The sequence below is a fragment of the Micromesistius poutassou genome (assembly GCF_964030765.1).
Source record: "Micromesistius poutassou genome assembly, chromosome: 9".
Lineage (NCBI taxonomy): Eukaryota > Metazoa > Chordata > Actinopteri > Gadiformes > Gadidae > Micromesistius > Micromesistius poutassou.
Genome location: NC_140279.1, coordinates 15,306,306 through 15,318,805, shown reverse-complemented (window position 1 = coordinate 15,318,805; position 12,500 = coordinate 15,306,306). Strand labels below are relative to the sequence as shown.

At 49.1% G+C, this 12,500-nt stretch overlaps 2 protein-coding genes across 2 annotated transcripts in view; both read right to left on the bottom strand.

Annotated features, from left to right (window-relative positions):
* Positions 1 to 1,094: 1,094 nt before the first annotated feature.
* Positions 1,095 to 5,474, bottom strand: mafaa (MAF bZIP transcription factor Aa). Its single transcript, XM_084472568.1, has one exon. The coding sequence runs from the start codon at positions 4,319 to 4,321 to the stop codon at positions 3,320 to 3,322; it is 1,002 nt and encodes a 333-aa protein (XP_084328694.1). The 5' UTR covers positions 4,322 to 5,474; the 3' UTR covers positions 1,095 to 3,319.
* Positions 5,475 to 10,276: 4,802 nt separating this feature from the next.
* Positions 10,277 to 12,500, bottom strand: part of zc3h3 (zinc finger CCCH-type containing 3) — a 49,520-nt gene continuing 47,296 nt past the window's right edge. The window contains exon 12 of the mRNA XM_084473447.1: positions 10,277 to 10,794. Within this exon, the coding sequence (XP_084329573.1) occupies positions 10,763 to 10,794 (32 nt within the window). The 3' untranslated portion in view covers positions 10,277 to 10,762. The remainder of the gene's footprint in view (positions 10,795 to 12,500) is intronic.

Below are 12,500 nucleotides of genomic sequence, written 5' to 3'. Positions count from 1 at the left end.
TCTCTCTCTCTCTCTCATCCAAGACATGGGGCCGAGGAAACCTAGATAGAGATAAACGGAAGAAGAGTGAGATGAAGATATAGTGAGAGGGTGATGGGGGTGAGAGGGTGATGGGGGTGGTGGTCATTACCTTTCTGTGGTGGGAGGCAGGATACGGTACAGCCTCCTGTCCGCCCGGTTGGAGAGTCGTCCGTTGCACGCAGTAAACGAGTATTGCGCGCATCACTGGAAGAGGGAGACATCCATCTGCCGCCGCTTAGACGCGGAAAGCGGCGCGTCTAAGCGGCGAGGATGGAGCGTGCGGCGCGGCGCGGCGCGGCACGGCGCGGCACGGCGTAGAGGGCCGGAGACAGATGCTGTGATGTGACCGGGTACTGAGGAGCGACGGCAGGCCACTCACTCACTCACTGATATGTTAACGGACAGGCCCGTTTACAAGAATGAAGACTGGTTTTGTACAGTTCGTCTCATCATTAAAGCCTCAAATATAGGCCTAAAGGAAAGATATATAAGATGTACATAATATTCTGGATTATGTTTCGACAATTACATGAGAGAAAATTAGTTTAGGCCCCAATGATAATTATTCGATTATACGAACCCGTAGACATGCATTTAGTCCGAGAAATGTGGATATGGATGCATAATAAGTAATAAGATGTAATTGCCTAATGAACGGCTGGTTAAATTAAAAAAAAGTAGGCTGCTGTGTCGATTTAATAACAACCTTCAAATTAATAAATAATAACATAAAACTGGATTTATTTTCTTTGTACAAATTACGTCAATTAATTTTATATCTCTGAGATAAAGCATTTTCTCTTTTGTCATGGCGAAGGAAACTGGGAGTTGATATGAGTAATCCGAGATCATCAAGGCCTAAAGAAAGGAAAGTAGGCCTATTAATAGAATATTTTCTTATCCGGTACATCTGTAATTATTCATGATTTGATTTATTATTCCCATTTTTTCGTTGTTTTTAATAAATATGTCCTGATTTTTTATTTGTTATTCATTTTAGATTTGACCTTTTTTTTGCCTCAACCATTAGAGTTAGAGTTTCATTGCAAATAAATGATGCAAATACAGTCCACTTCATTTCGGACAGAACTTTTTATTAAACATTATGAAAACAAGATTCTCAACAACATTCCAATTTTTAAGTTTATAGCTTATCGACACATTCGGACGTTAGGACACGTTTCTTGAATAAATATAGAAATCATATGTACAGATATACATCAACAGCACTGTGCACGAGTGTTGCTCTCTGCCGTCCTAATCCGAATAGGCCTACGTTTTCCTTTTAGAAACCCCATAAAGAAAAGAATTTCCAAACGAATGTCAAATGAATTATTAAGGAAAAAGGGTTTGAAGATTAAAACTCATGTCGTGCGTAATGTTAGTCTTTGTCAATTGATGACCCAATGGCTACTCAGGGGTCGAATCCAATCCACTGATGCGTTTGTCATTTTAATTATTCGAGGTAACATAATCCATATGATCAAAACTTTCCTCGTTAATCAGATTTGGTTTTCGTGTGTCCCAACAGATCCGCGCTTTTGACTTCTGTACAATATTGCACATGGCAGTTGATCACACGAAACAGGGGTAACATTTACTTTGGTTTAGACATGATATATTTTAATTTTAACAATAATGTCTCCCATTTAGTCTTTTCAAAGACCCCCTGTTCTGCTCTGAGATATGAATAACTTAAGACAAGAATCCGCAGACCTAATTATGTTTAAAGACTGTACATTTTTTTTAATCATGTCATCATAATAATACAAAATAAGTTAATAAGTATCGGGTTTGTGCATAGAGTTTTAGCAGCAAATGCATTCCTCGTTTAGCTATTTAAGTATAAGGGACTTGTCCAATCAAATGTGCATTGTATATCTTCTGTTAGGATGAACAGATCCAGAGTCCTTGAAGGTACATAAATAAAATGTTTTGCCCAATTGGATCGCTTCTAGTGCAGAGATATGCGGGGCCTTGGACACAAGGCTCCGCGTTAAGTCGGAGGATACAGGAGACAAGTTGCATGCTCTAACATACAAACATGTTTTAAGACGTTTCCAAGACTCAAGCGGAAATCAGTGTTTTTTTTTAAAAGAGAGAGAAGATAAAATAACAGTTAACTGTTTTCTAGACATATGTACAGTTGGAAATAAATCATTTTTAAAATTCTGGCTCAGTGGATCTATATTTTTGAGTTGTTTTTCTTTTCTTTAAAACAATAGAAAAAATTGATTGAAAATAGCGGCAACGATGCATCCGTGAGCAGATTGTTCCGTCGAGTCGCGCACTTTGTCCGTACAGTCTTTGCGCCTCTCGGGATGTGTGTGTGTGTGTGTGTGTGTGTGTGTGTGTGTGTGTGTGTGTGTGTGTGTGTGTGTGTGTGTGTGTGTGTGTGTGTACGGGTCAAGGTGTGTTTTGAATACCCAGGCCTATAGCTGATTTCAGGGGGGGGGGGGGGGCTGGAGGAGGCGACGGGGCCATGCTGTCCATCCAGGAGTCAGGAGATGGCGGGGGGAGGTCGAGGTGGCGATGGGTGGTTGGGGGTCGGGATGGGTTGGTTTCCATACATGTCCTGCATGCAGGGTCGCTATTGGGGGAACGGGGAAACTATAGACTTGCAAGATTTCAGAGATTCCTTCGCTGCGTCCAAAACCGCCTCTCTCCTCTCTCCTCTCTCCTCTCCATCACCACAGTCCGGTTCCGACATGGGAGGGGTGGCGAGAAGGCCTACTGCTCTCCTAAAATATAGCCTATCTATTCACTTCTTCTTTCGCAGTCCCTACTGAACAACAATAAAATCGCATTCATTCTGAGGTTGAAAACGGACGAATGATAAAACAAACAAAAACAGAAAAAAACAGAAAAAAAAATCGACCGTTGTAAAAGATTCTGATCGGTGGAGTAAGACTTGATTCGTTGGATCAGAATGTCCTTGTTTCACATTAGAGAGAGAGAAAAAAAAAAAGTCTCAAGTTCGACCCAACAACAGGTTGAAGCATCAATCGTCCAGAACCAGAGGTGTGATGTGACGCGGTTACAAAAGGTTCAGCCAAATATCTTTAAGACTTTGGTGCACCTCTCATGCCTTCCATTCCCCTTTAGACATGTTCGTTGTATTTTAATAAATAACATTATGTTCGAGGGCATAACTGTAAACAATGCAAACTGAGAGAATAGAAATAGGGTTTAAAAAGGATGTTTCCCCCCCCCCCCCTCTGAGGGGGGGTGGGGGGGGGGGGGGGGGGGGGGTATCGTAGTCTCTGATACACACACGAGTCCCTCTCTCTCTCTCGCCTCACATGAAGAACTCGGCCTGCTGCTTCCCGTGGCCCCCAGCCGTCGGATCTCGAGTGTTTGTGGGTCCCCCGCCGCTGTACCCGCGGCCGGCCAGCTTCTCATACTTCTCCTTGTAGAGGTCCCGCTCCTTGGCGAGGCGCGCCACGTCCTGCTTCAGCTGTTCCACCTGGCTCTGCAGCGTGCACTTCTCGGTCTCGAGCATGTGCCTCTGCTGCACGCGCTTGTAGCGGCACGACTGCGCGTAGCCGCGGTTCTTCAGCGTGCGCCGCTTCTGCTTTAGGCGAATCACCTCCTCCTTGCTGAAGCCGCGCAGCTGCCGGTTGAGCTCCCGCACCGTCATGCTCACCAGCTGGTCGTCCGAGAAGCGGTCCTCGAGGCGGGCGTGGTGGCCGTGGTGATGTCCGTGGTGGTGGCTCTGGTGATGGTGGTGGTGGTGCGCCGCCGAGGCCGCGGACAGGTCCTCCCCGGCGTACTGCTGCCCCCCGCGGAAGCCCTCGTAGGCCTGGTGGTGGTGGTGGTGGTGGTGGTGCGCGTTGCCAATCAGGGCCTCCACCGCGTCCTCCGGGGTGAGGTTGAGCGCCTCGGGGTTGATGTGGTGCTGGTAGCCCGGGATCCAGTACAGGTCCTCCAGCTGCGGCTTGCCCCCGCCGTTCTGACTGTTGTTCCCGCCGCTGCTGCTGCTGCTGTTGTTGCTGCTGTTGTTGTTGTTGTTGTTGTTGTTGCTGTTGCCCCCGCTGCCGAGACCCCCGTTGCCGAGGCCCTGGTTGGGCTGCACCCCGCCCGGGCTGGGGGCGCAGAAGCTGGGCGACGAAGGCACGGAGGAGCAGGGGGTGCTGATGGGCGTGGAGGACAGGGAGCCCGGCGGGAGGCGGTGGCAGTAGCGCTCGGACTCGGGCGGTTCCTTCTTCACCTCGAACTTCATCAGGTCGAAGTCGTTGACGTACTCGATGGCCAGCGGGCTGTTGGGCAGCTCGGTGCTCATGGCGAGGTCCGTGGCCATGTCAGTCCATGCGACGACCCCGGCCCTCACAGCCAAACCGACGGCGGAGCGGACGCTGCTCCCAACACAGAGACTACTGCGGCGGGGGGACCCAGAAATACAACACGGTACGGCGTGTGTGTTTGTGGGAGTATATATAGACACACGCACGCGCCCGGTGCGTGGAGCTGCAGGGCGGTGGGGAGGGTGGGGTGGGGGGTCGGTGACGGTCTAGGAGCAGCGTGTATTGTGGCCGCGAGTCCCTAAAACAACTTCTATATATAGTGGCGTGATTACACGTATGCATGTAAATTAAATTGTACACCTGCCAGTTCGCTCCCCGTCCGCTCCTCTTGTTGACAACTTATCCCAGGTCAAATGCAGCCCCTTAATACCAGGAGCCCCCACGGGGCCCGGCTGAAACCTGATGCCGGTGAATTTAGAGACACCGACCTGTCCTGTCCTCGCTTCACCTCTCCTCTCTTCTCCTCCGTGGCCGCTTTCACTGTCCGCGGAGTCGCTTGTTCAGATGCGATGCAGGGGGCTGATGTGTCGTCTCCACGCGGGTTGTCAGCCGTTATTTCAACCATCCGTCGCCTGTATCCTAGTTCAGGTGCAGGAGGTTTACACACGCACACCTGCCGGGGAAGCCAAGTCCATGTAGCGGTGATTTAAAAGCAGCGGTGGCCCGGTGGCACTGCCCCCCCCAGACCGTAGCGCGTAAAGATGTGCCAAAAGTCCCGCTTCAGCGAACAACAAATCCGACACGGAATGGGTTTGCAGAGACAACAAAAATAAGTTTGCAGAGTTCACAGAGCACACAGTTGAGTTGAGGATGTCTTAACGTGGAAGTCAAGAAAAGTAGACACTTTCTTCTAACCAAGGGACTTGAGAACGCGTTCCCCCTTTAAACTAAATCAACACAAGTGGTCAGTCCGGATTTTGTTCTCGAGGTCTCTACTCACGGATTCGGTCCGAACGGTGCAGCACCACCGACCAAACCCGGGGGTGCGTTGGTTGCGTGTTGCTTTGCCCGCGCGCACGTAAAGACGCCAAATGCATGGGAAAAAAAATATTATTTAAATTCCTTTTATTATCATTATTTTTTTCCTGGATTTTTTGAAAACAGAAAAAAAAAAGGAAAGCAGGCAGGGGTTGTGCTTGTGCCTTCCGACGCGAGCTCACAGTGTTACACTGAGGCGCTGCGAAAGGCAATCGCCACTTATAAAGACGGCGTTGGCGCGCGACCCTCCCACCGGGAACCGCGACGGGCCAATAGGCGAGGGGGGGGAGACAGCGGGGGATTTGCATCCGCCTATACCGAGCCCCCTCTCTCGGAGGGTCCCCCCAGGCAGCTGTCGGGACAGAGCGCGGAGGCGTAGGAGGGGGGAGGACCCCTCCTCCTCCCCCCTCCCCACCTCCGCGCGCAGGGAGGAGGAGGAGGGGAGCAGCAGCAGCAGCAGGCTCGCGAACAGGTGCACATCTCCCCCCTCTAGTGACGGAGCAGATGCAATTGCATGCGCACCGGAGGAGCGCAGCGTGAGGGTGGAACGCGCGGAGGAGAAAGACGATATACATCCGTCAAGTTTGTCAAGGAAAAAAATGTTTAGGCTACTCGGAATCGGGTAAAGCTCACTCGCACTACCATCAGTAACATCAGGTCCAATCTGACTAACATCAGATTGGACCAGACTCACGCACGTTAAAAAAAACAAAAACACATTTGAACCAAGATAATTAAATATAGAAATCGTTTTTTTATTGAGGCTGATACAACTGTTTTAATTGAGAAAGAATCCGACAGATCGGGTTAATTTTCACCTCAATGTGTAACACAAACGTTTGCTTATCAAACAGGATTAACAATCAATGGTCAATTGTTCAGTTTTTTTTAACACTTTGACTATTGAAAGTCAAGTTGATTGTCTTAATACATATAGGCCTAAGCAGGGCTTTGACACCATTGGCCAATGCATTTCCAATTATCAATATGAATCTGTAATAGATTGCATGCCCCCCCCCCCCCCCCCCCCCCCCTCCCCCCTTATCGCCAACAGAAATCAATCGGGCATTTCCAAGGGTGCGAGCTCGTTATGGCTTCTCGTGGTTTCCTGATGACGGTCCATTCGTCGGACGCCCTTCTAGATGAACGCTTTTCTTTCCATCCCGCAATTAATCAGCAGCTGGATTAAGCGGCTCTCATCTGCGCGCGCCGCGGGTAATTAAGGGGAAGCGACGGCGAGCACCGACGCGTGCACGCTCAGCTTTTGAAGAAGCAGTTCTGGAAATTAAACTATAACCGGGTGGATGTAGTTCAATATCGATACCAGCGAAAAAACAATCGTGGGTTCAAGACTCGTCTCTCCCCCGTGGGTTGGCAAGATGCGGCCGCGCTTGACCCGCGTATGTGCGTACGTGTGTGTGTGTGTGTGTGTGTGTGTGTGTGTGTGTGTGTGTGTGTGTGTGTGTGTGTGTGTGTAGGCCTATGTGTATAATAATTTTAATGCAAAGACGGCAGTTGGGGAACGCTCGCGCAAACGACCCCCAAGTGTGTCATCTCGGGAACAAATGGACTCCAATCCGCTGCATCCATAGTGCCTATCTTAGTGAAAACAGGCCGGGCAGTAAGTTAAACTTGGTCAGATGCGAAGCGCAAAGCTTGCACCGCGCTGAGTGCGCGTGTAGCTGCTCCCCGTGGCCGAGCGGCCGGTGAAATACGCGCTCTCGACGCCGCCTTTAAATCTGCTGGCGTGGATGAAAAATAAAGGAGTAGAAAGATGAAGGGACGGAAATCACATGGAGGTATTTGAAGTTTGAAGCGCGCTAAGTCATTAGAAGGGGGTTTTATCCAATAAGCAGCAGCAGCGCCCCCCACCCCCCGCCCCCATCCCACATCCCACTCCTCTGCAAACGCCGAGCTAAGCAGTCCGCATTGAAATGCAACATTTAAGACGATCTGCCGTGGTCCATTCATTGTCCCGCGGAGGGGAGGAGGGGGAGGTACGAGGAGGGGGTCTGTGGCCGAGGGCTCGGGACATAAATATTAGAAGTCAGGGTTTTCATTGTGTCTTTGCATATTGTAAGTTCGCTGGTGATGCAGTTCTGACGATTTAAGGGGAATGGACAACAGGGACAGTGGGCTTTGAGCCGGGGAGAGGCGAGAGGCCTTCTTCAGCCAGGTAGAACCCCCCCCCACCCCCATTGGTTCCGGTGAGGGTGTTCGAGGTTATCTGCGAGCCATAGTTTCCTCCCGAGACCCGCGTGCCACTAAATACCACCGGCGTGAAGTAATCCGCTTTAATTGTATACGAGCAGGTAACCCATAAGCTCTGAGGACACGCACACTCACTGAGAGCCGGACCTTTTAAAACTCATGTCGCAGGCCTAACTTTGAGTTATACAGTTATTAAGTTAGGATTTAGGCCTATTTATTATATATATATATATATATATATATATATATATATATATATATATATATATATATATATATATATACATATTTGTGTATAACAAGCTTCCACGTGAAAGCAAAGCAAAAGCAAAAAATATAACTTAATGGTTATTAATGAAGCGACCATATCCTGTAAAAACGTGATTGCTTTGGATCACATGTCGGCCGTCCCTTTGTCTGCGCGCGTCTAGAGCGACGGACGATTTCTCTTCCTCTTGTCTTCACTCCCGTCTCGTTCGCTTTTGCAAAAAAAATTGAAATATTGATCTTAATTAGAGTTTGCCGAGCTCAGCAGCACGCGGTGAAGATTTGAGACAAGAGGCAGCCGTCATCTGTCTCAGGCACTTAGAGAGAGAGAGAGAGAGAGAGAGAGAGAGAGAGAGAGAGAGAGAGAGAGAGAGGGGGGGGGGGGGGGGGGGGTGAGAGAGGCAGAGAGAAGGAGAGAGAGATGGAGAGAGAGAGAGAGAGAGACATAGAGACAGGAGAGCGAGAGGAAGATAGACAAGGAGAGAGAGAGAGAGAAGAGAGAAAAAGGCGGGAGAGAGGGGAAGAGAGGAGTACAGAGAGAGAGAGAGAGAGAGAGAGAGAGGGGGGGATGAGAGAGGCAGAGAGAAGGAGAGAGAGATGGAGAGAGACAGAGAGAGAGACGTAGAGACAGGGGAGCGAGAGGAAGATAGACAAGGAGAGAGAGAGAGAAGAGAGAAAAAGGCGGGAGAGAGGGGAAGAGAGGAGTACAGAGAGAGAGAGAGAGAGAGAGAGAGAGAGAGAGAGCGAGAGAGAGAGAGAGAGAGGAAAGAGCGCGAGTGAGACAGTCAGACATATGGAGAGAGATGGAGGGACAGAGATGGGCAAATAAGGAGGGGTTGACAGCGAGGTAGAGGAGGAGCAGGAGGAGGAGGAGGAAGAGTCGTCCAGACAAGAGCGATGGGCCCCTGTCTCATACATTTTGGGAGAGCCGCGTGGTTCCGCTGGCCTGTATCGCACGCTGACAACAGGGAGCGGGCGGAAAGACCCCCGGGCCCCGGGGCCGCGGGGCGGGACCTGGACACAAGAACCAGGACGTCTGATCACCTGCGCTCTTCTAGCCGCTCTATTAATGGGGGTGCTGGAAACGTTCCAACACGGAGGAGGAGTTGAGGGGGGATTTTTATTATGCTTTGGGGACGAGAACAGCACAAACGCAGAGGGAAAAATGCTACCTCAATAACAGAAAGGGCCCCAGTGGGAATCAAACCAACAACCTTCTGACAGAGTTATGTCTGTCAGTTGGAGTGTGTGTGTGTGAGTGGGATTAGACGGTGTGCCATAATCTATATGTGTACAGTGTGTGTGTGTGTGTGTGTGTGTGTGTGGACTGTGTACAGTGTGTGTGTCTGTGTGGACTGTGTACAGTGTACAGTGTGTGTGTGTGTGTGTGTGTGGACTGTGTACAGTGTACAGTGTGTGTGTGTGTGTGTGTGTGTGTGTGGACTGTGTACAGTGTATGTGTGTGTCTGTGTGTACAGTGTACAGTGTCGGTACATTCAGACGCGCAGACAGGTTGACCCAATGCGTATGTCTATATGTGTGTGTATAAATATATGCCATTTGGTGAACCCTCTAGTCAACAACAACACCACCAAGTGCATACATTCTTGGCACGGGTGATTTCTATGTGTACTGTATGTGTTTCGCTGTACACGTGTCCGTGTTTCTATGCGCGTGTGTGTGCGTGTGCATGAGTGTGTGTGTGTGTGCACGCGCGCTTCCGTTGCGGTGAGCGAGCGTGCTCCCAGGTGTCGTCACGCTGGCTTGTTTTTCGCCATGACGGCACGTGGGATTAACAGCGCATTAATGCTCTTTGAATCAGGGGGGGGCCTCCCGCACGACTCGATTGGAGGGCAGCTGAAGCGTTCACTTCTGAATCAAAAACAAAGCGGTGGAGCGTGTGACTGGCCACACAACGGGACGGTCGACTCGGTCCTTAAGGGTGCGCCTCAGTTCTTGAGCGTGCTCACGAGTACGTACACAGAATAGAAACCGGAGGATTTGTTTTTTTTGGGGACTAGTGGAGAAAACAACCTATAATGGTGTGGTAGTTTGTGTGCACTTACTTGTGTTGGACAAAAGTGTGTGTGCGTGCGTGTGTGTGTGTGTGCGTGTGTGTCCTGTGAGTGGTGATGTCAGTGTGCGCTCATGTATCTCGTCTCCACTACTGCCCCCCCCCCCCCCACCTGCCTGTGGCCGCTGCTGCTGTCAGCACCTCCCAGAAGATAGGTTGCCTCCCTGGAGATCTCCCCCCCCCCTGGAGATTTACCCCCCCCCCCCACCCTCACACACACACACACACACACACACACACATATATGCATGCAACATTCATAGAAAGATATGTACAGATACGCAAATGCATGCACAAAAACACACATGTAGATACACACACACACAGATCCCCAAGTCCACACACACATGCACCTACCGACACACACACACACACACACACATCTTTGTGTGTGTGTCTACAAAGTGTGACACAACATGTGTGTAAATAAACACTTTATTGACATGCCATATGTCCTCTTAAAATTAATCTGCACATGTGCTGATAAAAGCTTTCAAAAACATTCAAGCAGATTGTAAAACATTTCATATAACTTTGCTTCAGATAGCTGCATTTTTAAGGACTTTACAGAGGATGCACTTCGATAATACCCTGAGTTGAGAACACTTACAAACAGGAACCTATCACTTAAAACCACGGCAACCGCACAGCAAACACTGTGGTTATGCAACTCAATGCCTGGTTGTAATTGGTTCTCCTTTGGGCCAATTGGAAACCCACAACTGTGTTTTGAATTCAGTGTTCGGCCCAAAATTCAAGAAACTGAGAAGGCGATTCTTTCTGATAGAATCAATGAATTAAGAAATAATAAAATAATATCTTCAATAATAATAAGAAGAATACTGTTCTTGTCGGTCTTGGAACTTGGTTAACAGGTGACATCATGCGCTGCGGGGGCGTGGCTCCACTAAAGGCGTGGCTTGATCTGGAGCTTCTTTTCTATAAAAGGCGGAGACATCGAGGTCAAAGGTTAAAAACAGTCCATTTGGTTTGGTTTGGTTGCCTTTAGTTCCTTCCCCATATTGATACTAGGTCTGAACCAGCAGGTATAGCATTCCGACCAATAGCAACACAGCTGGAAAATGATCTCTTGTGACAGTAAGCAGGACTCAACAATCACATGTGTGTGTATTATCCAACCCCCCTGGTACAAGGGAACGCATCACGTTACAGAAGCCAGGAAGTCCTCTGTCGGACTCAGGAAGAGTCCGACAGAGGAGCCGTAGTGACAGGAAATACACAGAGAAACCGTAAAGCAGTTTACAAGACCGACGCCGTGTATGTGAATGCATGAATGAAAAAGCTACGTTTGAGTATGTGTGAAGGAGGGAGAATATGTGTGTGTGTGCGCAAAAGTAAGCGTGTTTGTTTGAACAAGTATTAGTGCAGGGTGGGTGTGGGTGAGAGAGAATAAGTGTATAATGCATGAATATGTGGGATTAAGTATTAGTGTGAATGTGTATGAATGAATCTGTGTGTGTGTGTGTGTGTGTGTGTGTGTGTTGTTTTGCTGATGACTGCTACCCGTCTGTTGTAATTCTGAGTGATGACATCATAGTAAATAAGGAAGAAAATGAGACAGCAGCGATTGATGAACTAAAGAATTGAAGCATATATGTGTGTGTGTGTGTGTGTGTGTGTGTGTGTGTGTGTGTGTGTGTGTGTGTGTGTGTGTGTGTACTCTGGCAGTGATACATAATGTCAGAGCTAATTCATTCAGTAGTGAGGAACAGGCTGTTTGGATGGCTTCCAGGTATAAAAAGTGGGGATTGTGTGTGTGTGTGTGTGTGTGTGTGTGTGTGTGTGTGTGTGTGTGTGTGTGAAATGTCAGTCTAGTTACTAGGGTGAGGTCAGAACACTACCGCCTAGCACTGCTCCAAGCCAAAACTAGTCCATCAGTTATTGACTAATAATTGAAGACCTTGTCAAATCAAACACCGAAAAATGTGTGTGTGTGTGCTTTTGCCTGCATGTGTGCCTATAAGTGTGTGCACATGCATATTTGTGTGCATTGAGCATGCAAATATGCGTGTGTATACATCTTTGCATTAAATGTGTGTTGAGTGAGCATACGTGTTTATGAGTCAGTGTGTGTTTTTCTGTGTGCGTGTGTGCGTTTTTGTGTGTAAGTGCGTGCGTGTGTGTGCCAGCAGACCGGAGCAGGTGTCAGGTGCTCGGGAGGGGATGCCACTGGTCCGTCTGTCAAGTCTGTCGACGGGCCCCACAGCTGTGTCCACCCCTCTCACCCAGACACACCTCTCACCCACACGCCAAACATTGGGATTACACTACCATTATGGTTAGACCCGCCGTCGGTAATGCTTCCACTTCCAACCAACAACAAACGCTAAAGGGCTCTTTATGGTTCACGCAACGCAAGGACCACGCAGACGCGTCAACGCAGTCGTGAACCTTTATGGTCCCGTGTCGGGTTTTAGTGAGCGGACCAATCACAGCCCTTGCGGCTGCGTCGCCTCGACGGAAGGTTCCGATTTTTTTTGGGAGGCGCACGTCAGGCCCTTGCGGTGGACGCAAGGAGGGTCCGCAAGGACGTGAGGGGTCCGTAACCCCCTTGCGTTGCGTAGAACGTGGGACCATAAAGAGCCCTTAACAATTAACAACGCTTCCATTTCTCATCCACACAT

Bases quoted from the DNA above. Each gene is read 5' to 3' on its own strand.
- mafaa (XM_084472568.1), bottom strand. From the start codon at position 4,321: ATGGCCACGGACCTCGCCATGAGCACCGAGCTGCCCAACAGCCCGCTG.